Source organism: Grus americana, chromosome 9, assembly GCF_028858705.1.
Source record: "Grus americana isolate bGruAme1 chromosome 9, bGruAme1.mat, whole genome shotgun sequence".
Taxonomy (NCBI): domain Eukaryota; kingdom Metazoa; phylum Chordata; class Aves; order Gruiformes; family Gruidae; genus Grus; species Grus americana.
The window spans coordinates 20,459,541-20,484,128 of NC_072860.1; the positions used below are offsets into that span (position 1 = coordinate 20,459,541).

At 36.6% G+C, this 24,588-nt stretch overlaps 1 protein-coding gene across 5 annotated transcripts in view; it reads left to right on the plus strand.

The window, feature by feature from the left end:
- Positions 1–24,588, plus strand: part of PEX5L (peroxisomal biogenesis factor 5 like) — a 116,498-nt gene that overhangs the window by 83,165 nt on the left and 8,745 nt on the right. For 2 of the 5 annotated variants that reach the window (XM_054835925.1, XM_054835928.1), the window contains 9 exons: positions 3,387–3,498; positions 5,334–5,543; positions 6,994–7,120; positions 8,280–8,376; positions 14,308–14,403; positions 20,856–20,972; positions 21,902–22,045; positions 22,906–22,976; positions 24,201–24,398. In XM_054835925.1, the coding sequence (XP_054691900.1) occupies positions 3,387–3,498; positions 5,334–5,543; positions 6,994–7,120; positions 8,280–8,376; positions 14,308–14,403; positions 20,856–20,972; positions 21,902–22,045; positions 22,906–22,976; positions 24,201–24,398 (1,172 nt within the window). The remainder of the gene's footprint in view (positions 1–3,386; positions 3,499–5,333; positions 5,544–6,993; positions 7,121–8,279; positions 8,377–14,307; positions 14,404–20,855; positions 20,973–21,901; positions 22,046–22,905; positions 22,977–24,200; positions 24,399–24,588) is intronic. The other 3 variants (XM_054835929.1, XM_054835930.1, XM_054835926.1) reach the window with 2 other exon arrangements.

Here is a 24,588-nt window from a genome sequence, read left to right on the forward strand (position 1 = left end):
TACAGCAAAAATATCAGCTCATGGCACTCTTTAACATTAAGGTTTGATTTGTCATGAAATGGCTGCTTCACAACAAAAATGTTTTTTTCTAATATGTTCTATTCCTTTTAATAAGACACTCCTACAGCTTCCAGTACTTAGTCACGGGAGCATAGGACGTAGGACTCTGGGCCACAGGCCACTTCTCAAAAGAAATCATACCATAAAGAGACAAGCAGAAAACTTGTCAAAAGCCATTTTAAATAGTTAGGCCTTTTGTCCCCCTACCCTAAAAAAACACTGTTCATAATCTTCACTGCTGTGATAGTTAGAAAGATTCTTTTAATTCCCAGGCCAGATCTATTCATGGCCAGTTTAGATTTCTTTGTTTTCGTGCCAGCCTTTCTCAATAGCTGAAATAACTTTCCTCCTCCAATGTCATCTAACCACTCTCTATGTATACATAAAGAATAATTATATTCCTACTCAATCTTCATTCTGTTAGCCTAAGCAAGTCAAACTCTTTTAGTCTCCCTGTAAAATATGTTTCATTATTCCTCTGATCATTTGGGTGGCCCATCTCTGATGAATTTTGTGTATATGTTCACAAAGTAAGAGAGTCAGAGAAGAGGAACCTATTCGTTTTCTATTTAAACAAAAATGCCGCAAATGCAGCAGAAATAAGACACAACATAGTAAAAATTAAATTTTGATGTTTGCTGGCAAAATTGATGAAGTGGATATTACTACCAATCTTCTTTCAGTTTGATAGTGGAATTTTATCAAGGGACTTTGAACAATACACTGCTGGTATCAGACTACTGAAGGCCTGTTGCTGAGCAGGTCTTCCTTATATAAACAATATAATAAAGAAATTTCTAGGGATGCGATAACCAGATTTGAAAATAAAAAAATATTTGCCAGACATCTGCTACTTGATACTTCACTTGAACCCTAGAGAAATTCAGACCTTTGTTGATTCTAGTCTCCTTCCCCTCCACAATTCTGATTCTCAGCATTACTGCTGCTATTCCTGGAGTTTATCCTCTTACCCTCGCACCAGGTTTGGGCAATAAATTGCCTTTCCAGCTGGTCTTCAGTTTTTCTATTCTTCACTGTCTCCAGTGAGTGATCTTGGCTGTCTTGGTTCTCATAATCCTTCTTCATTCCCTCCTTCTCCCATTCTTTCCTATTAAAGAAAATTTCCATGGAACGTAAAGGGAAACTGGTTAAGCATCCAGATCTTATGCAATAATGTACCCTATTGATACACTCTTACAGATACAGAAACAGAATATTTTCTATGAAGTTTCTACATTTACAGTGATTCCTACAGAACCTCTTCTCTCTTCCCTCCTGTCCTCCTCCAAATGGTGTAGGACTTTTCTTTTTGCTGTTAGTATATCACAGAATAGATCATTGAAGATCCAGCTGATCCAGAGGCTTTGACAATCTTTCTGCTGGATGCTACGTTCACTGGAATATGTAACTTGTTGCAAAAGTGCAGCAGCTGTTACTGATGCTTCTTCCTGGAATGGGATGTGTAAATGCAGAAAGAAAAATGTTTTCAAGCAATTTTTGCTGGTATCTGTATTTGATCATAAAGAAACTTTTAAAATATTAAAAGTAATTTGGACAAGAATTAACTAGGCATCCACCTTTAGTTTTTCACCAATAGAAATGAGTAAGGACTGTCAGCAAATCATAAACAGAAAAATAAGGTCGTCTTAAGTCTTAAATATCAGTATTAGGTAAAAGTATAGGCTGGAGATAATGTGGGTACTGTAGGGCCAACTTTAATGGAAATCAAAGGTGTGCAGCTGGTATAAATGCAATTTCCAAACAAGTGTTGAGATTTACCCAATTAAGCAAGTACATTCTGTGCGTTGAATGAGACAGCAACCTGGACAATCAATTCGGAGAGTTAAAACCCCACATGATTAAGTCACCTGTAAAGTGCATCTGCAGTCTAGGTTTAGCATATGCAGAAATAGAGTTTGGGACAACATCACTGCCAGATTTCTAAATTAAGTACCCACACCTGCACATTCTGCTACACACTGTTGGGCAGGCAATCACTCACCTGTCTTCCATGTTACTTATGTAAATTGGTATTTCAGTGCAAAACTGTAAGGTCCTGGGCAAATGAATAAGTGCACATATTATACAGTCAGACAGCGTTAGGTACCAGCTTAAATCCATCAAAATAATGGACTTTTTATTTCAATAGCTCTGGTATTTTCTTGAAACTTTGTAATACAGAAATCAAGTACTGAACAACAGTGAATTTAAGCTGTTTTGCTGTAGTAACTTCAGAGACAATCCTGCTACTGGAGTAGCTAAATGCCAGTAATTAAGAAATATAAAATGAGGATGAGTAAATTTTTGGCCAGTTTTAATCCATACTAGCATCCTGAATTTAAAAGGTAAAATATATCTGAGAGAAAATTTGGAAAATTCAACAATGGAAAAAGAGTGAGAACAGAATGGAGAGAGGGAGAGCAGAGAGGATAAAAGTAAAGCTGAAATAGCTCCAGATGAAAGCAACAGACAGAGGGAAAACATGTTTTCACATTATTAAAGATAGCGTAAATGCAGGCCACACCATCAGACATTCATCCAGCTCAGCTTAGGTCTTGATCCTCCAATCAGAGATAGATTGCAGAGAGGAGACTTTTATTTATGAGACTGTTTTACTGTTTTGTCTTTTTAGTCCCTAATACATGAAATAGCCTGTAATATAGCCATTTCTTTTAGGTAGCAGAACCCAAATGCATTCATGCAATTACAATAAAAAGGGAAAACTGCTCATAAATAAAAGCTGTATTATGAGTCTTCACACAATGAAAACTCATGCAGGAAGTTCATACATTCACCAGGCTCCATCCACTGTCATTCATATGTCTTTGTATTGCAGAGAAGTGTTTTCTGTCTCAGCAGGTTATTGTTTAATGGGCTAATGCATATTTGCTGGATGAAATGGTATTGTGGAAGTTCTGCGGGGAGGCATGTTACTTGTGAAAAAAAAAACAAACCACCAAACCTAAAAAGGCCCTGCTTGGTCTCCTGGTGATAGAGAAGGCCAACTTCCCCATTGATTTGAAAGGAGTTACATCAGGCCTTGTATACTTTAACCCTACAGGCAATAGTATGCAATAATTGCTATGGAAAAATCACCCTTCTGCTTTATTTTTGTGCAATTTGTAAAACTGGAATACAATTTTGCCCCAAAAGAGTGACTAATTTTTCTTTAATTTTAAGCCCAGAGCTATTTGTACATCTCCTAATGGCAATATCTTACTCTCTCACAATCAAAATAAAGTGCATGATATTGTGAGAATATGTTTTATTTCTTTAAATTCTGCATCCCCACAACACGCTGTGACCCTGGGTTTTTTTGTTGCTAGCTGGTGAATGAGCAACAAGAAAGCAGACCCCTTCTGAGCCCCTCCATTGATGACTTTCTCTGTGAAACCAAACCAGAAGCTGTTGCGAGGCCTGTAACATCAAATACTGCAGGTAAACAAAATTCTTTACTATCCCTCACTAGAGAGAAATAATTTTAGTTTTCTCTTAATTACAGTACATTTTTGTCAAGTGATTTCTTGATTTATTACTATTTGCACAAAATTGCAAGCTGGTATTAAATTACAATTGCCTGATCTATTAGTAGAAAAAACTTTCTTCATTACATTTGAGGGCAAATCTGGTGTGATCCAAATCACATGTATTCTAGCAGATCTCTGGGGCTGAATTTAAGGGAACTTGTTTAAGTTCAACAGGAAGTACATATCAGTTTGAGCAATTCTCAATCTCTGTTTTTGCAAAATTTTAACCTATGGGAAAGCCACATTTAGTCTGGCTTTAACCAAACCCATTCCTTACTCTAGAAAGATTTTCTTTAATAACAGCTTGGATGGGATGTCAGAGAAAAGAGAAGTTTATCCAGGCTGAGTTCGGACACTTTATTGGTGAAAGGATCTAATATATTTCTTAGCTCCTTTGTGTTGTGAAGAGATAGTAGAACAAATAAGAAAAAGTAAGAGTGAATCCTGAAAGCCTTTTGAATTATATTGTATTATATTTGAAGTATATTGTCCTTTGGAAGTGTTTTTAGAGATTGGCCTCCTCCTATTTCGTATTTGTGCAAAGGTAATCAAAGCGGTTGGGCAGATCAACTGAGATATACAATAAAATCAGCATAGCACTACTATGTTCTATTGCTATCTCATAAAATGACTTGGCTTGTTAGAAGCCATTTAATTAAAATCTATATACATGCACGTTATTAAAATGAATAATTTCCAGCTGGGTGATTATCTTCACATCTAATTAATATGTGTCTAAAGCAATATGCAAGTTCTAATAACAAAAACTGGAACACTGAATTAAATAAAAATTGTAAGTAATATTTTTTCCTTTTATATATAGCTAAAGATATTATAGGGATGAATAGAAATATTTCAGGTTGTCTAAAAGAGTGGTGTTTGTTGTAAATAAAGTAAGTATCTGTAGATGCTATATCTGCCTTGAATATCTGTCAGATTTGGCGGGGGGGGTTAATTAGATTTGTTTAATAACAAAATTAAAATTTCTTATTCTATGAAGATTGATGAAATTCAGTGATTTACCCAGGACACAGATAAAGCACTGCAAGTGATAATACAAATTGATCTGTCAAAACCACCTGCTTATAAAAGGATCTTTTATGTGCTAAAAAATTTTAAATGTCACTCTTTGAGCAACTTTTAAATGAAGACCTCAAACTGAACATGCCTTTTATAGTGATACAGTCCTCAATAGAAATAGCAGTAGAATTTATAATTATATTCAATATTTATGCCCCAAAAGACAAACTGCAACAATAGTAGAAACCATTATTAAACATACCATTATTCCTTTATGACCCAAGAACTCCACTCAAGAAGCTGTCTACTCTTCAGCTTTTTCCATAATAGCATCTGGTACAACAGTAGCACCCAAAGCAGCTGTTACCAGTACTTGATAAATCATAAGATTAAACCAAATCTTATCTAAAATCTCAATTGTACAGGGAACCCTCGCAACCTAAGAAAATCTGTGGAGTAAGGCAACAGCTTTACACCTAAGATGTCTTTATGGTTTTCAGAGGAAAACCCTTTTATGCAAATCAAGTTTTTTTAAACTGCATTTGGTTAAGCACCTGAAATCCCTAGCCATATTTGAATATGCTGGTCATCATCTTTAGCCAGAAAACATACATCTGCTCTAGTCAAACGCAAATAGATTAGGAATTTTTTCCCAATTCAAACAAATTTTAAAAATTGAGCTATTTGAATTAAAACAACATTGAATTCTAACATTTTGTCTCTAAGTATTATCACCAGGTCTGGATCTCTTGGATCTTAGTGAACCTGTCTTACAAACCCAAAACAAAGCAAAGAAATCAGAGAATCCATCAAGAAGTGAAGGCTTAAAAGCTTCAACCCACAGAAAGAAGACAGACAATTCTGACCTTATCAGTGTGGATACTGAGCAGAAAGTCCAGACTGTCAGAGTTTCAGACAAGTCTTCACTAGATTTAGGTAAGAGTGTAGCTATTTTATCAGTGCTACATAGGCTAACTTAGCACAAGTTTCTCCTTGCTACTATCACAAAATAACGAGCAACACCAGAATTTTTGTTGCACTGCATTTTAGCAGGGAGTGTAACCTCTGTTCCACATTAAAAAATACTTGAAACACTTTGTCACTGTAAACACATTTCACTCTTGCCTTTGCCATTATACCTGTTAAGTTGTCACTAAATGTGCAAATAAAGTTTTGAAAGGATTCTTTCAAAAATAATTTAGTCAGGGTCAGTAAAATGGTAGAAAAATCTCTAGGGGTATCATGAGAAATTGGTAGAGGACACAAATCAGAGCCAGGCCATACTGGATGTCCTTTTCAGAACTGCGCATGTCCAAAATACATATGATATTTGTAAATACTGCTTTATCTATGCATAAAGGAGAAAAGAAAAAAATCCATTCTTGACAAAAGAGCTATATTTGTACAGATTGAAAAAAAAAAATCCCAAACACAACTCAATATCCTGCCAAGCGTGATCCATAGATGAGCTTTGGAAAAGGTAAATTTAATTTAGTTCCATCCAAACTAAATTACTTGCACCGCAACTGAGAAATTTGCAAGGTAAATGTAATTTATACCAAGGTAGCGAATTTTTCCATTCATCACCACAGAAATACTTTTAGAGAACTTTATCTTCAAACAGGAGCTGAACATTTGATTTTTACAAAGCTAGTCCAGCATAGGACCGAATAATATCAGTTGCCTACACAGTCATTTTTAAATGGTAGTCACTAAAGGAAGTTTTATTTTTACAATTTGACTACAATTAGGAAATTAAAAATACCCAAAACTATCAAATACTTAATATAATTTTGTCAACAGATCTAACAGAAAGCTGGAGAGGGACTGTTTACAAGGGCGTGTAGTGATAGGACAAGTGGTAATGGCTTTAAACTGAAGGAGGGTAGATTTAGATTAGATATAAGGAAGAAATTCCGTATGATGAGGGTGGTGAGGCACTGGAACAGGTTGCCCAGAGAATTTGTGGAAGCCCCCTCCCTAGCAATGTTCAAGGCCAGGTTGGATGGGGCTTTGGGCAACCTGGTCTAGTAGAGGGTGCTCCTGCCCATGGCAGGGGGTTGGAACTAGATGGGCTTTAAGGTCCCTTCTAACCCAAACCATTCTATGATTCTATAACTTACCTACAAATCACTGATTTTAAGTTGAGATTTCCACTGATATTCTGACCATGAATGCTAATAGATTTAGAAAAATGTTGTGCATTCCTAAATATTTTCACAGAGTATCAGCTAGAAGGGTGCACAACATTTCTGTATACTGGACCTTAACTAAAATATAGACTTTGGTGGTACCATTATCTCTATAACCTACATTTAACAGAGGAGATAAAATTTTCTGCAGTAGTTTCTTTAACAGAGTCATATTTTCTTTTCATATTTTTCAGTTGATATTCAGACACAGATAGAGAAATGGGATGATTGCAATTTTCACGGAGACAGGAGTAGCAAAGTCCACCCTTCTACAGAGAGAGCATCATCATCATCTAGAGCTCCATCAAAAGAGCTTTTATGGTACAACTTTTTGCTTTCCTTACAAAAATATTTCCAGTCCAGATCTCCTAATTCACAGAAATGCTCACTTGATGACAAGTCATATTTTTAAAGCTGTTATGATTACATTAAATGTGTTCAAGCAGACATTTTGGACAATGTATCATAAGCAAGTACACTATAAAATGACATTTTGCCAGCAATTTTTAATGTTGTGAAAAGTAGCAGGTGCAATTACTAAATAAATGGTGAGAATTCTAGAGGCATGCAGTGATCCAAAACCAACTGCAAGCATGTGAGTAACATGAGTAAAAACGGATACTTGGCAGTGATTTGACAGTCACTGGATATCCAGTGTCTTTTGGTTTTGCTATCAAGAGGGCAGAATTTCTGTGTATAACTGCAAGAGGCAAGATAAATGTCCAAGCCAAGTACTAGCTCTTTCACACAGTTCAACTAAAATTGCAGAGGTTGTAAATGAGGGAAGAATTGGACTTTGCCTTTGGGAACAGTTCATGTAGATTAATTCTGCTGCCTCCTTGATATGTAAGCAACATTCATTCACTACATTATGCATGACCATAATTAGCATTTTCATACACTAGAAGCAGTTTCCTACCAAATGATGCTTATCCTGTATCTTAACCTGCCCTTTTTCTGTGTGCTTCACTAACTTAGAGCTTTACACAAGTTTTTCTCAGTTAACTTGATTTTGGTCTCCAGAGTTTCATTTTCTAGGAAGAAAGAATATTAGGATATTGTGGCACAAAAATGCACATACACCAAAGTGAAGTCTTGTAATGTGGTGGTTGATTCTTAGACACTGACTGCAGGTACGGTCTTGTGTCATTGCCTAACCTCATTTTGCCTGGCTATAAAATAGAAACACAGAGGTAGAGGCAGAGTCTTCATTCCATTATACTAGCTTCAAGCCAATATATAGCCAGGGCTCTACTGGTGAATCAGGCCTGACTGTGTTCTGTTGTATTAACTTTTGTCTGCGACTGAAAAGCATAAGAGTGGGAACACTGAGAAGGGTCCAGGCACTTTTGATAACTGAATTTAAACAATTCAGTTAAAAGATATAACCTAATTAATCAGTATGTGCTTAGGAACCTGAAAGACATAAGGCAGCATGTCTTAGTGTGCAGTGGTGAGTATATAAACGCATTATTTCTAGGTCCACAGAAAACAGATCACAGTCTGAGCTGACTAACGTCAAGAGTGCCTTGGACTCTGATTCAACGTCAGAATTAGAACTTGCACCTGCAACACAGGTAAGAGGATTTGGTAGATTTATTAACAATAAAAGGGCAAGTTCAAATTTCTAATGGTTCCCTCTCCCTGTAATATATCTATTCTCAAGGTCTCTTGGTTAATCAGGAATCCCCAGAACTGGGAAATGGCTAAGGAATACAGGAAGGAATCATTAGACCAAGGTTCATTAGTAGTTTATCTCCACAGGTGGGAGAGCAGTGTGATCAAAGGACTTTTTCCTGCTGGAAAAGGAATTCTAATATGGAGGGCTATGGGCCGAAGGTTTGTAGATGTGCCCAATTCCACTGTCATGTTGTATATTGGACAGGACCTTGTGGAAATGATTACTTTGAGTTGTATGGTTTTAGATATGTATGTATGCATATATATGTAAAAACATACATTTATATATGCATTCACATAGATCTGGTTGCTTCTACACCTTCTTTCCTGCTTCTTATTTTTTAATGGAAAGATTTCAGGTTCAGCCAATGCCACTGGCAGGGGAAAAAGAGAGTTGTTTGGTGGATTAACTTGTAGTTGAAAATAATTTTCTCCTCTTCCACAGCTATTTTTAGGCCTGGACTTCAAAATCTTTCTGTCAGATGGAAAATCTGGAAATTAATGGAAAATAATAGCCTCATTTGAAAATGGAAAAATGAGACACTAAAATGCCAAATGCCTTTCCTGAGATTATGCACCAGTTTTTACAGAAAACAGAAATAGAACCCAGTTATTGGGATCCATTCCTGTGTTTTGGTTAGGAAAAATGTCTCCTTTACTTCTCTGCCATCTCTACATTACAAACAGGATCTTTTTTTTCCCTTTGGGAAGCCTAACACTAGTTGTAATGCATGGTATCTTTCCTTTCTGTGCAATAGATTTATACCTCTTGGTAATGGAAAAGATCTATTGCACAATGTCATCCACTTGAGACGGACAGTGTGTTTTCACATCGCTGTCCAGTTTATCTTGAAGTACCTCTAACCCCTTTTCAGGAGGCTGTCCCTCAGCCTAGTAGATCCAAATGCCAGGAAGTTTGTCCTCAACCGAGATGTGTGTATATCAAGTAGACAGTCACAGAATTTAAGTGCTGTGGCTTCCTGTAAAAGCAGTTACAAATTTAGTATATAACATCTCTACTTTATATTGTCTATTTCCTGCTTATCTTCCACTAGAACAACTGCAGAAGCAAAAATCCACATTTTAAATTTGGTATAAATTCAGTAAGTTGAGGCTCCATACTATTTTGTAAAATGACTGGTATTTCAAAATAAAATAAAAAATGGGAAGTTGAATCAGCCAACTCAAAAAAGAAGCAGAGTATAAAATTATTATAAAAATATGGTATATTTCATGTTTTGGTTTGGTTTATCATAAGCTGCTTTTTTTCAAACTCGTGATCCATTCAAGTCATGAAATGTTAAACTGGTAATTCGTAGTGCAGAGAAATGACCTGAAGTGAGAGTGTGTTCTTATTATAGGTAGTTTACTTAGAAATGTAGTCTTTTCATTCACTGCCTATTTCATCCTGCTTATACTCGGACTGTCAAAGTTGTCAGTTCCCAACGAACGGGCTCATCTGTCTTGACTGAGTTCTTAATCTGCTTGTAAAAGAAATCACGTTAGAGCTTCTATCAAAGCATATGTTTTCCATACTTTGTCCTCTATAGATCTTGTCTATCTATCTCATTTAAGGGTAACCATTGCATATGCAACAGATTCTGCCATGCCCTAAAGATTTCATCTTGTCAAACTCGCTGCAGTTTTCCATCAGCAATTTCTCAGACAATCACCTTCATCACTCATCTTTGACATGTTAGATTTAGTTCCTCAAAGTGAAATACTAAGTAACTAGGTCATATTTTCATTAACATTATGCAATCTTCTTAACAAAATCGTGTGTTTACCAGCACTTATGCCAATACAAAATCGCAAAGGCAAGCTTTGAATTAATAAAGAAGAAATGTGTCTGAAGGCTGGAAAGGGCAATAGCACAGTGGCTGTCATTGGATGTGCCCATCTAGCTTCTCAGTATTCTACTCGCATCATATGTTACCTATTATTAACTTTTAAACTGCATTGGCCCAAAGTATCTTTGTTCTTTCTTTTATATCTGCCATTCTGGAATGTTCCTAGTAACGCTTTTATTAATACTGAGATATCCTACAGTCTTTGGGGATTTTTTAAGGTTTATTTTTTCCCTTATAATTACAAACTGCAGAGGGAAATAATATGTTCAGTTGTATATGCATAAAGTCTGCTCATGTTTTAACTGTCTAAATGCCTCCTTGGGCATTTTGATATTTGAGATACTTTATTGCTCACTTAGAATGCATACACAAAACCCCTGACATGCTGAAAAACTGTACCTAATTCTAATACATCAGCACTCTTGGACAAAGACATAGCGCAAAGCCTGTAAACCTTAGAAATCTGTGGTTTGGGGCAGCAATATTTACATCGCAAAATTTATTCCCCACTTCTCCCAGATAGCTACAGTAAGACTAAAGGCCTTAGCTCTCCTTGGATGTACCAGCTATTCTAATGAAATGAAGACTTGCAAGGGACAGATTTAGCTCATTTGAAGACCTGCTCAAAAGTTAAGACTATAATTTAAGCCTTTCACCAACAGTTAAGGTCCAACAGCACATAAGCAGACTACAAGTGCAGGAAAGTGTGTGCAAATACATTGGAATGGAAGATTTTGTCCCTGAAGACAGCAGCCAGTGATCAGCTACAGCACCTCCACTGTAGAGTGGTGAGCATATCAAACCACAGTGTACACAGAGCGTCCATGCCTCAGACATACCCATTCCACCCTGACCCATACCCCACCTTGGGCTCCCCTTAAGGGAGGCAGCTGCAGAGTCCCACCCCATCACCAGCTGGAGATGAGAAGCTGTCTAGTGCTGGCACTCCATTCCCATCCCCTCTCCTCCTGCACTAGCAAAAGGCAGCGTGTTTGTTATCGGTGGGGTCTTTATTTCTGGGTATCACAACTCAGAATGTGACTCTGCGTTGTCTATACATAAATGCAGCTTATGTGGGTTTTGTTAATTACTTCTTTTTTTCCCCTCTGGTTGAGGCAGGTGTGCATTTAATGGAGGACAAGGTATATTTCTGTGGGGATTATGTGGGGACAATGTGTATACACTGACATGTGGCAGAGGAGGGGACTTCTGTCCTCTTCCCACTCACCTCTCTACTGCCCCAACAAGCTCACTCTCCCCTACTGCATTACTACTCAATCTGAACATCATGATTTACAGTATTGTCCTTGACCTAAGGAAACTGCAGTCACTGGAGATGAAAGATTAAAAAGTGGAAGTAATCAAACAGTCTGCAAGACCCAACTTGTAAATAATGAAAAGGCTAGGAACATAATTAATGTCTGTCGACAGAGTTTTGTGTCAAGAAAACCGAATTTAATTCTTTGATCAGAGTACAGGTTGGGTTGATAAATGTTGTTGTGTGATATTCTGCAAGATGTTTGAATTAATGTACTGTATTCTGATTTTAAAATTAGCACCACACAATGTGAATAAAGCAACTGCTAAACAGATTAAACTGGCTAACTTAAGTTCTCAAGTACAGTAGTTATTTACTAGGAATTGTAATCACATGGGGTTCTTTGATTCCAAAGAGAAACCATGATCTTTAATATTATTGATCTGAAAATAAATATGCAAGCCATTCCTGATAAAATTTGCATATGATACAACAGCAGAATGAAAAAAATGTAAATAAAAGAGTAATAAAAATGAGCTGTTGGCCAAGACATCTGTATAAGTACACATTCCAACACAGGCACTTGAAAAATCATACATTTCAGAACAAGAATGCAGGCTCTACTTACAACACTATGCTGGAAGGCAATTTGAAAAGAATCTATGGCTCAGAGTGTACAAGGATGTCAACATGAGTGCTCCCTGTGCAGTGCTGTGGCAAGAAGAGCATGTAGAAGCAGACATAATTAGTGGGAGACAGGAGATCACCTGATTTCTGTACAGAGAAACAGCAAGACAGGTGCTGGAATACAGGGTTCACTTTGGTTGACTCCATGGCTGCAAAAAAGATAAAGCTATAAAAAATAGAGAGAGTAAGAGAGACAGAAAAAAGGTTGAAATCTGAATAAAATGCCTCAAAATGAGAGAATTTAAGATCTCAATCTCTTTATATCATTTAAAAGACAATTAAAACCTGATTAAAGTCATCGGTATCTTTCCTCCGAGAAAATAAGGGGTACTAAAAAGTGCTTTAAACTACTGGAAAAAGAATAAGAAACGATAGTTGGAAACAGAAATTAAAATTAATAAGAGAAACAAGGAGGGCAATTAAATGCATTTGCAAACAAAGAGATAAGATTAAGGTCTCTTGATAACTTTAAATTAAATCCAGGCACCTTCCTCAAAGACATATATTCCAGGCAACCTTGATTTATTCTCTGTAGAACATCACTTTCATCCTGCGGATGTTGAGTGACAAACACCGACGTGATATATAGACAAAAGCATGATTTAAACCAGTTATCTCTTCTTCCCTAAGTTCTATTAATCGGTAAAATAACTGTTTAGTGTAGGATCAGTTTTGGTATGTTTTCAGTGACAACCTGAAATGTCTTCCTGGCCTCACCAAAGAAAATAAATGTTTTCCAAACAACATAGACCAGAGGTAGTAGATGTGAGAACAGAAACAATAGATCCTCATTGAAGACCTTCCCTCGCCCTTTGTGCTTCCTCTCCCTTGCAGCAAAGTCCAGAAGCCAACACAGAAGAATGCACACAGTGTCCCCCTGCCACGTGCTTCTCACAGAAATTGTGCTGTATCATTCTTCTCTAACTGTATGTGTATCATCAACCCAATATACACTGCAATCATCAATCTCTACCTGAGAGACCGAAGACTCAGGAACAAACCAGAAACTTTAGGGCTAGATTGACAAACCAATGTAATCTTTCTAGGTAAAAAACCGTGTGTGTACACACGCAGACATGTTTTTGACCATGCATTGCAAATTACTTATATGAACACCTAGGAATGTATTGGATGTTTCCTCCCAGCAGTGCACATTCCAACATTTGCAGATCCAGCCCAATGAGTCTGAAGTGAGCAAAATTAGTCTTTTAGCAATGTGGCTCATTGAAATTGAATATTACAAGTACAGTCATCAGAACTATAATCACGTAAATTAATGCAATTGGGACCATGGTCAGGCAAATGGCTAATGAGTTTAACCTCTGACAAACACAAGGGAAAGGATTAGCAGTCGGATCTCTGTTTAGCAAGATTAGGCCACTTTGTGCTTTTCTATGCCGTCATTGAATACTGTTTGGTTTTGTACTGTGCCTTTTGTGCAAAAAAAAAAAAAAATGTTTTTAATAAAAGAACAGGGAGAAACTTGTTATGTACTTCCAATGGGATCAACTGATAGTAAGGCACAAAAGAGAGAGCTGCTGATCGTAAAAAGGATTTGTCCTTCCAGTGAAATCCATAGCAAACCTGGCTCTCCAATGTGATCCCCAAACAGAACCTGAAAGAAAAACACAAAATGTACAGGGAAATGAGATGCTTTCCTCCTGGAGCATAGTGAGTGGAATGTGTTGCCACAGTCATAATACAGGAGAAGGAACAATTAAGGTAAAAATCTTACACAAAATAGTCAGCTCTTCCCTTTATAGCCCAACTTTTGCATTGTCTTTTCTTCGATATCTCTTTATCTTTCACGTGTCTTGAGTGAAAAGAAAAGTCTGGAAAAGATAAATTACTCTGCTTCCCATGAGGAATGATCTCTGCTACAGTGTAAGAGAATTCAGAGGAATTCATGCAGGGACACATGCATGCTTTGCCCAAGAAAAAGGCCATTTGGGGCTCTAGGCAATTAAGGAAATAACTCAGAAATGTGGCAGAGAGTATATCATCCCTTTCTGATTTATTCTTTTATTTTTTAGGCACGATCAACTAAGGAGCAGCGTTGGGGAGGGCCTCTTCTCTCCAGAAATCACTCCTTGGAGGAGGAATTTGAAAGAGCAAAGGCAGCTGTTGAGGTATTACTTCATTTACTGTTTTAATTTTCAGCTAATGTTCTATGGATTTCTTATTCATCTTGCAGCACAAGTATAGGAGAAAGTTGGAAGTGGATTATTTAAAGCAGAGAAAATATAAATTTCCTGGAGTTACTCATTCAAAATAGCAGTTTCTCTCTTTAAAAAAAATTAACTATAAACAAAGATTAGACAGAACCAACTATTCAAGCTGGATTTTTATTGCTATAGCAAAGGGGTCAAGAAAAATTCCCCATAAATGTAAGTACTTCCAAGTAAGAGTGAAACATATTTTTCCCCAGCAACTGAATGTGTGCAATCAGTTTTTTAAGTGCAGACAGAAACCAATTCTTCACAGTGAAACTGGAATTCAGAATAATTGATAAACAGAACAATTACCTGCTGTAATGGGTTACTGCGTGTATACCACTAGCCATGCGTCAATGCATTATTATAATTAGTGGTAGAATGTTAAACACAGATGTAATCTTATTTCCTGACAAATCAATTTAGTTGGAAAAGGTGCAGCTGTTTGAATATTGCACTTCTGTTTTTTTCACTACTACTTTTCCAACATGAAAAATGCCTCTGGAGTGTTGTCCTATACCACTAGTCCCAGCTGAAATCCTGATCCTGTCTAGAGACAAGGTGGCATACAGTTTTTTAACAGAATCCAATAAAAAATTAGATACAAGCATCGATCTTGAGCATCATATCTTCTCAGGGGTTCAGTCGGTAACACTTCAAAATCCCAGTGCCACAACAAGCCAAGACAGCTGCATCTTACTGAGGACAACAGTTCAGCCTGAGTTATGTAACAGCCACTGAAATGAGTTTTTAGGGTGGAAGGGATGAGGCTGTGAAACCGATTCCTCAAAACTGGTTATTTTTAGCATGAACTACAGTCTCAGTCTCCAAACGTCTGGAACACTTTAGGGATATTTGGCTTTAGATTTAACTTTTAGTGTCTGTATTTTAATACTCCCGTAACTCAAGTGTTATACCATTCTAATTCCAGTGTTGGCAGTTGAGCTATTCTAGATTAATATTGGTTGATTATAAACAAAACTAGGCCTCAATCATATGCTGGCTTCTAGCTAGAAACAGAATTCCTTATTCAATAAATTAATTTGATTTATAGGGCTTTATCATGATATGCTAAGGTAAAACTGCATGGTTTCTACCATGGTTTCTTAGGATCTCAGTGCACAGAAAATTGTCTCAGCGCACAAGACTAAAATGGACACTATCAGTAAGTTAGCTGTTTTATAAACTAAAAATGCATTTTTCTTTTATTTTCTGAGTGCATTGTTTTTTCTGATCAAATAGATTCTTTATAAACAACTGTTGCTGATGCACAATGGATTTTTTGATGTCGCACATCACACATATTTGCTCCTGGCAGGAAAGACTTGCTTTCACGTTGCCACTGCTTAAAATGTTTTAGATGTTCCTAATTGCACTGCAGACTGATCTTTAAGGTGGGACATGTTGTCCTGTAATCTGTGATTGTGACACAGGGATTCTGATGATGAACCTCTCTGTGTTACAGTTAATGGTTAAGCAAATAGTGCCAGTACTCTTGCAATTGTCAGAAATCATGTGTGCTGGGGAGTTCCCAGACATCCAGCAGAAAGATAAATTAGTTGAGGCCAACAACAGATTACAAGACATTATTGAATTACTTTACACAGTAAAGTAAGGAGGAGAATATATTGTAAAAAAAACCCCTGCACATTAAAAGGTCATTCTGAGGCAACAAAGACAGGTTATTAAAATGCCTTAATGTAGTCTCAAAAACAGCTATTAAAAAGAATCTAATTAAATGTTTCCCTAACTGTGTAGCTGGCAGTCTTATTCTTTCTGCTTAAAATAGAAACTTGAACCAGGTAGTTAAAATGTAAAGGAAAGGATTCTTTGAGACCTTATAGAGCAGTTATTACCATTTGCATATGAAAAGAGTTAAATTTTCATCCTAGCTAAAATGAAGTGGTAAGAAAGCTAGAGTGATTGAAATAAATTGCAGCCCATCTCAGAAAGATTAGTGCTTTCTTAAGCAGAGAATAGATACAGTTCAAAAATTCATCTTTTAGGCTTTGGATGGTTCTGTAATATTCTTCAACTGGGAAAGCTCCAAGTGGTAAGATTAGCCAGCAAACTGATCAAGAAAAGGAAGCAAATCTCAGGTTCTTTGTGGCCTAGTTCGAAAGGAATTAATTAACAATTCAGTAAATGAAGACACCAAACTTTATCCTCCACCCAGTATTCAATTTAGAGCTTTGGGAATGGTTTTAAGATGTCAAACTTTGAGATTAATGAAGATCTGGGAGGTAATTCTTTCTTAAGAAGGTTTAAAGATGTCTATGCCATTGGGGAATCTTTTAAGACTAAAGAGGTAGTAAATCAGCTTTTTTACTAGGGAGGGTCCAGATTCACTTGCAGCAATTGGGTGCTTGCAGACTTGGCTATCTTTTCTGTCATTCTGGAAATTGGATTTGATTTTTGCCTCATCCAATTGCTATACACATGAGGGAAGCACAAATACCTAAAGTCTTCATGATTTCCAAGTGCCATACCAAATATGTTTTAATGTAACCTTTCTAATACTTAGCTGTGTTTTACCAAAAATTGGTACTTTTGAATTTTTAAAAAATGCAAGCATGGGGATTCAGATCCATCCTGTACCTATATTCTCTTAAAATGATTGTTTTATCATGCACAATCCTATTGGTAATGAGTTAGAATAAATAAAAATGAAACCAAGAAAGTGCAAAAACTTCCAACTGAGAAATGCCTGAGATGGAAAAAAGCAATTTTGATACTTTCTTATTCCACATTTCCCTGATGTAGAGATTAAGCTGCAGATGCCACACTGTTTTGTGAGTTTACGCAAAAGAGATTTTGAGCTGTCCTTCTCAGCATCATTTTATTTACAACATCATGTCACATGAGCCATCTGCTGTATAATATACTGAAGCATCACAACATATTACAGCTAAATTATATGACATATAGGAGTAGGAAGAAGATGGGATTAATTTATTCTAGCCTAGCAAAACATAGCCCAGAATCATCAGCTTTATGGTTCTCATGAATACAGGTTAGAATTCTTTGTGTACCTGTGGTATTCCTGTCTCACTATTTCGACATCCCTTTTGGATGTGCCTAAGGCTGCCTAAACCACCTTTTAAACTGGGATCTAGGAGCTTGAGTCATTCAGATGCATTTTATTTGGTACTCTCTCAAATCACAATGGGAATCTTTGCTTTGATATACATTTTTTATCTCTAAACTTTGCTAAAAAGGCATCCTTCCAATTTTGTTTTGAGACAATAATAGCTAAGGAAATCTCACGTAGTTGGCACATAAGTTTAACTTACTGTGTCTTTAACATTGAAGAGGATGTTGATGCAGTAATTCAAAGAAAGAACAACCACAGAACCTTTGTTTCTCATACATTGGTCAAAAAGGAACATTGCAAATTAATTTTTGGCAGGACAGGACAGGCAAAATTCTATTCTTAAAGTTCTGAAAATAGGTAAGTTTAGAAATTAGCCAGCAGTATTCAAAAAGTACACCCCACCTCCCACCCTCCTTCACTGTATCATAGGAAGCAAAGAGCCTGGAAATATTTTGCCTCCCATTTGTTTAACTGCTTCAGCATATTTTTAAATACTAAGAGTAAAAATAGCCTCTTTGACAAAATGCAGAATATTGTGCTTAGAAATAGTCAGATGGTACGAACATTTTTCCTGGTTGTCATTCCACTTAACTGGTGCAGATGATCTGTGAACATGTTAAATGTGTTCAACGGGTTTGAAAACTTTTTGTGTGTCCAAAGTAATTTGCCAGCATTAAGGTGGCAAAAACATGGAAATGAAGTAATTGGCACCAGTCATGGCAATATTATGGTATTTTACCAGGTGTCATAACGGTGCATGATCCAGTTGCTCAGTGCAGTTTTGCCATACCGGTTTCAGACAGCCCCCATGCTGGATGTATTTCGAAAGCTGTAGCTGAGACTTAAGCCCATTTGGCCCAAACAAACAAATCTTTGCTTTTAGTTGCAAAATAACGGTTGGGTCCTGGCCTGTGTCCAAGTAGCATATGATGAGCTGAGAGACGTTATAGCAAAGCAGGTCTTCTCCCCATTACATTTTTCCTCCCCCTTTGACTCACTATAGATAGACATTAAGCATGGCCACTTGAATGCATAGTAACTCATTAGCTTTTCAAGTGGAGTATGCACACAGTGAACTTCTGTGTGAATTATAAATATGTAATTAAGCAGCAGAATTTGAACTTAAGACTTAAAACCACTTATATGCTTGCTTATGCTCTGCAGAAATGTGATTTCATATGTTTCCAAACCATTGATTCATAAGGGATTTTTGTGGGGAAAATACAAGCAAAAATTCTAATATAAACAGCATATATATATGTATCTATTTATGATTAGTTCTATAAGCTAATCTGTTTTTAAAAGCATTACTATTTACTTTTCAGTAGCTTTATTAATATTAATCTGTAGGAAAGGGAAACTTCCACTCCTTTACCTCATCCTGAATCTCAAAATTACTGCTAGTAAAAACATGGTCAGGTAATTTTTTTCTTTGATACAGTGCAGATTTGCACTGAATGCAAAATAGTTGATAAAGACATCTGTTGAACAGGACAGTTTAAGGGATTCAAGTGCCTCTGGTCACGGCTGATAAAAGAGGGAGTGATCTGATTCATTATCCTAGGCTTTTCAAATCCTAAATGGACATTTCAGCACAGTCTCACAACCATTTAAAAGACTGTATTTCCTTCAAATTTGGAATGAAAGCAAATTTTGAAACCTCAGAAGTTGTTGGATAACAGAGTTGTCATGTTTTGTTCGCTTCTGTTACAAAGAGTGAAATTTCCTCTCCAGGAGTGAATGATTCATGTTTGTTTCCTAGTCTACAGAGGAGCACAGCAGGTACCTTCACGCATCCAATAACTGCATAAATCAGGCAGTTCTGAGTCTCCTGGAAGAAAGTGCTGGGTATCAGGAGGCACATGCTACATACAGTAAGAGCCAAAGGGAAATGCCTGTTAGATTTCTAGAGAGGGAATGCACCTTCCCATTTGTAAAGAGCCTTATGATTTACAGCAACCACACGTCATGTTAGCCAGCGCAAGTCCTAATCCTTCACACCTAGTCTCAAATGTTCTCATTGCTGACTCGTCCTAGATCTGTTAATAGTCTCTGCTTTCCTTTTTCCAAGTGCCAAGGAAGGAGGGTTGTAGCAAGTCATGCAATCACAGACTAAGCTCTAGTTTTGCAAATCATGCCTGGCTGGGGAGCAGTAGCAAAGCGGTCAGTCTGGTAATGAAGATTCAGACAAAACTATCTGGAGCAGTTTATAATACCTTCAACTAATTTTGATTAGCACCTCATTCTCAAATAGTTCTGTCTAAACCTCAATAGAATTATTTGTGCTGTTGTCTTTGACATAAATAAGCTTAGAAACTGTGCCCTCAGTAGTGTCAGTTCATTGAAGTTCTGGCCATGACCTTGTAGGAACGGGAGAACTTTGCAAAGGCTCGTAGTGCTGCACATATATTCTGCTACGAAACTGCTATGGAACATTATGACTAATGTGTGGAGGCTGAAAAAATAGCACCTTAACTTGGATTCTCCCCTCCTTTTTTTTTTAAAAATCCTATTTCTGTTTCTCGGCATCATTTTCTAGTAGCCACAGTGGTTCCCTCATTCTGGTCGTTACACATCCTAAATCTCATTTTTTTTATCATTTCTGTTTCTCTTGTATATGCACTTTTACCTCTTGTCTTTGAGGTAAATGTTAATCTTACTGTACAATTTTATAATTTCATAGATTCCTCTTACCAGCACAGTATATGATGCAATATTAGGATTTCTCCACTATGTAAAAACTGCCATTAATATTAATTCTCATGCAAAACACCTTCTGTCTAACCTTTGCCATTACTCTTTTACATATTTGAAAATTATGCTTGTGGGATGATTGTTCTCTTTTAAACTGTTTTATCTATTGTTATTCTTTAGCATGTATGCTTAGTTGATGTTTTCTTTTTTCTTTGTTTTTTTTTTTTCTTTTGGCCAGAGACTAGCAGCATTCGTTTCCTTCAAATTTTATGTAACAATTTGCTGTTAGCATCAATAAGATGCAGTGTAAGCTGCTGCAAATCCTGCATAGAACATACACTGCCTCTGAGATAAAGTTTTCTGTTGATGAAATGCATTCCAATATAAGAGATGAAGTTTAATTATATGGAATTCCAAATTCGTGCTGTATTATTTCAGTCAGTATGATTATTAATAGAATTAATACTGCTCAGCAAAATTGCCAGACTCAGACCACTGGTAGAAATAAATTAAAAGCTTACCATTTTATTTTAAAGTTTCATTGTTCATTTTCTTCCCTTTTTTCCTCCTTTTCTTCTAGTCAGACACAGAGTTTTGGGATAAAATGCAAGCAGAATGGGAAGAAATGGCTCGCAGAAACTGGATTTCAGAGAACCAGGAAGCACCAGGGCAAGTCACCATCTCAACCATTGAGAAGGTAACACAAAGGTTTTTAATACAGTACATCCTTCCTGTGAAACTTTGAGATGAGCCTCAGCTATTCAAGGGAACCGAAGAAAACTCTTTGGACATGGAATTAATTTTACCCAAAAGAGTTCATCTTCTTTAAGTGTCCATAGATTTGAAAGACCTTATCATAATGAGAATGCATTTAGACTTGCACACTGCCTGAATTCAGCTGAAAGGATCACAGAGCAAACTGCTGGATTATGGGCACTTTTGAAGACAAGTGCTTAAGGAAGAGCACCAAATAAAAAAATCTGGGCTGGCACATTCAAACACTGTTGAAGATAGAAATGATAGAGCTTCTGTCTTTCTTCATTCCCTCCATTGTATGTTTTAATTTGATTTATATTATGTAGCTGATATTAGCATACACCCTTTACACTGCAGTGGCAAGAGGAGAAAAAGGCTAAATTTAAAGAAATCCTAAAATAAACTCAGGTGCTTGCAATACTGTTCTGTATCTTGAAGGTTAATTGAAGATTTCAGGGTATCAACTGAACAGACATCAGGCTACAAGCACTGCAGGGAGTCAACTGCTCGAGGTGTGCTCTTTCCCATCAAATGGGATGTACTGGGCTGGCGCTGGGTTCGGTTCTGCAGTTACTGCAGTCAGTGTGAGTTGTTGCCATTATCTTTGATGGGAGCAGGAGAGCCCAACATGAATACCAGTAAGTATAACTTCAGAGCTAGAGTAAAAATAAAGAGAGCCGAAACATAAACGTTCAGTGATGCTGATTTTTTTAAACTTTTTGTCATTGAAATTTCATGAGGAATCTCATACTGTTTTCGTAGAACAAAGGATGTTTACATCCAGTTGGAAAATAGTCACTCATTTATTTTATAGAGTTGCCATTCCTTGCTACAGTGCTTCATCATGAGTCCATTATCTCTCTTCTCCAGGGTTATTATTTCCATACTGAGAATCCCTTCAAAGACTGGCCTGGTGCTTTTGAGGAAGGGCTGAAGAAAATGAAAGAAGGGGACCTGCCAGTTACAATCTTATACCTGGAGGCTGCTATTCTACAAGAACCCAATGATGCAGAGGTATTGACTTGTGTGCCTTTTACTGAGAAAGGAAAAGGGGACTCCCTTTAGCATGCAATGATGGAATGATTTCAGGGCCCAAACCTTTGCTAGTCACGACTGACTGAAACAGGTTGAACACTAATGGTGGTTTTGGAATAGCGTATGCCTTGAAATAGATAAAGGTGAGCTCTTCATAAGATGAGAATCTATTTTTGAAATTATACAATTTCCAAGCTGTCATTTAAAAGCATTCAAAAGAGACAATATTTCAAACCTTTCCTTCTTTTCCTGATGTTTTCAGACTATCTTTTAAACACTGCTATTGAAAAGGTGAACATTTTTGATTTAACAAGAATTTTGACAAATTTTGAAAAGTTTTATCAATTTCTGCAATATTGATGTTTTCAATGAGTATATTTTTAAAATCTGTTTTCTGTGAAACACGAAAAATATTTACAGTGTAAGTATCTAGGTCTCTTGGAATCTATTGCTACATTAAATTAAGCAGCAGTATTTTGAAAAGCAGAGACAATTCCCAGACTCTCTAGAATCCCTTAAACCTACATACCTTAATAATTGTTTTCCATAAAATTCTAGCATTTGAAATGTACAGTAACTCAAATTTAAGAAATCAGCATGTGATCATACACTGACAGAATACCTTTGCATTCATGGATTACAAATATTATCAGGCCCAAAGATACTCCAAACTGCATTGATTTGTACTGTTGGTATGCACACCACAGAAAAATCTGTAGTTAGTGCTGGACAGATCTGCTATTTTTATTCACCCTGCTGCTTAACAGTAATATTAGTTGTAACTCTGCTTGCAGTTGGGAATATATAACAAAATAACTCAATGATGATTATTTTTGCAGGCCTGGCAGTTCCTGGGCATTACACAGGCAGAGAATGAAAATGAGCAAGCAGCCATTGTTGCCCTCCAAAGGTAGATGAAGATAATTGCTAAATAAGGGGTCTGATGAGTACTAGGTAATGGAGGGTTAGGTATATTTAATGTTGTACTTATCCTGTAGCATGAAGCATTTATTTAACTAAGTAAAGCATTGACATAGATACAGAAATCTTCCTAGTGACTTCAGAGGGATGACTAGGGATTGATATTTCTGTTTTATTAAATAAGACCAATATTTAATCTGGTGATTTAAGTAGTTGAACAAAAGAAAAGTTACATGGCCTGATAAACATGAATTAGTCATAATGCAAATAAAGTGCCTTTTTGATATTCTAGCCACTTGGCATATTTTCTGTAGTCTGTCCTTTAATGAAGAGGTTTTCTTAATTGGAACGAGCTCCCTTGAGCTGCTGATTACTAAACTGACAACATTTTTAGGTTGATAGAGATGTGAAGATCACGGTATGCTTTTACGTAAAATGTCAGTTCCAAAATATCAGCATTATTATTATCTTTCTGTAGTGAGTTTTCACGTTTCCATTTGAAGCAAGTACCCTCTCCATATTCACTACATTAGCAATGGAAACTATCAAGCCATTTCACCTAAGGATACTCTAACTTATTTATACGTAACTTATTAGCTTACCTAGATAGAAATCCAAGGGGTTGCCTGATTTAGGGCTTGCTCATCCCTGCAGGTTTGAAAAAAGCAACAGTGATGTTCACAAAATAGTCTAGATTCTGGTTTCTGTTAATGGTATATAACCATAGAAAGACTACTCGAGTTGATTAGCTCCAGCCTTATCAAAGAAAAACTGAGAATTCAGGATGACTGAGAAGATTCATAAGGATGGAAGAAATTTTGTCTTCAAAATACTGTTCTGTATAGCTACAAACCATGTTAAACTGTTCACTTGAATTTACATAAAGCTTCTCTTTGTTTACTAGAGAGGTACTATAAAAATGAATCTACCTACATTTACTCTTAACCAAAATGATGAAAACAAAACTTGTATGCATACGTTTATGTACATATGTGTGGATGCCCAGAAATGTGCATGCATGTGTGTGTGTATACATATGCATAACGCACTTATCACAGAAAAATAAGACAAAGTCCCTTCTTTAAAAGTATTATTGGGTAGATATTACTTGTGTGAGTGATTTTTAATTTTTTTTACACAGATTATTTTGGAAGAATTCAAGAGTTGTATTTGGCTAAAAAAATACCTCAATACATTTTTATTTTCTGACTAGGTGCTTGGAACTACAGCCAAACAACCTAAAAGCCCTGATGGCCCTGGCTGTAAGTTATACTAACACTGGCCATCAACAAGAAGCCTATCAAGCTCTAAGAAACTGGATAAAGCAAAATCCAAAATACAAGTATATAGTGAAAAGCAAAAAGGGCTCCCCAGCACTTACCAGGAGAATGTCTAAGACATCAGATGAAAGGTAAATGCAGTGTAAATCCTGATGGTGGAAATCTTAATGACATGACTAGAAATGATGGTGCATGCTGTGCCCTCTTACTCTGTAGAAGTCTGGCCTGTTCCCTATGATCGAAGACTCTGTCTCTAGTGGCAGGAGTGGGAAGTCAACACAGAACATTTGGTTTAGCAATTGAAGGCTATTATCTTATGCA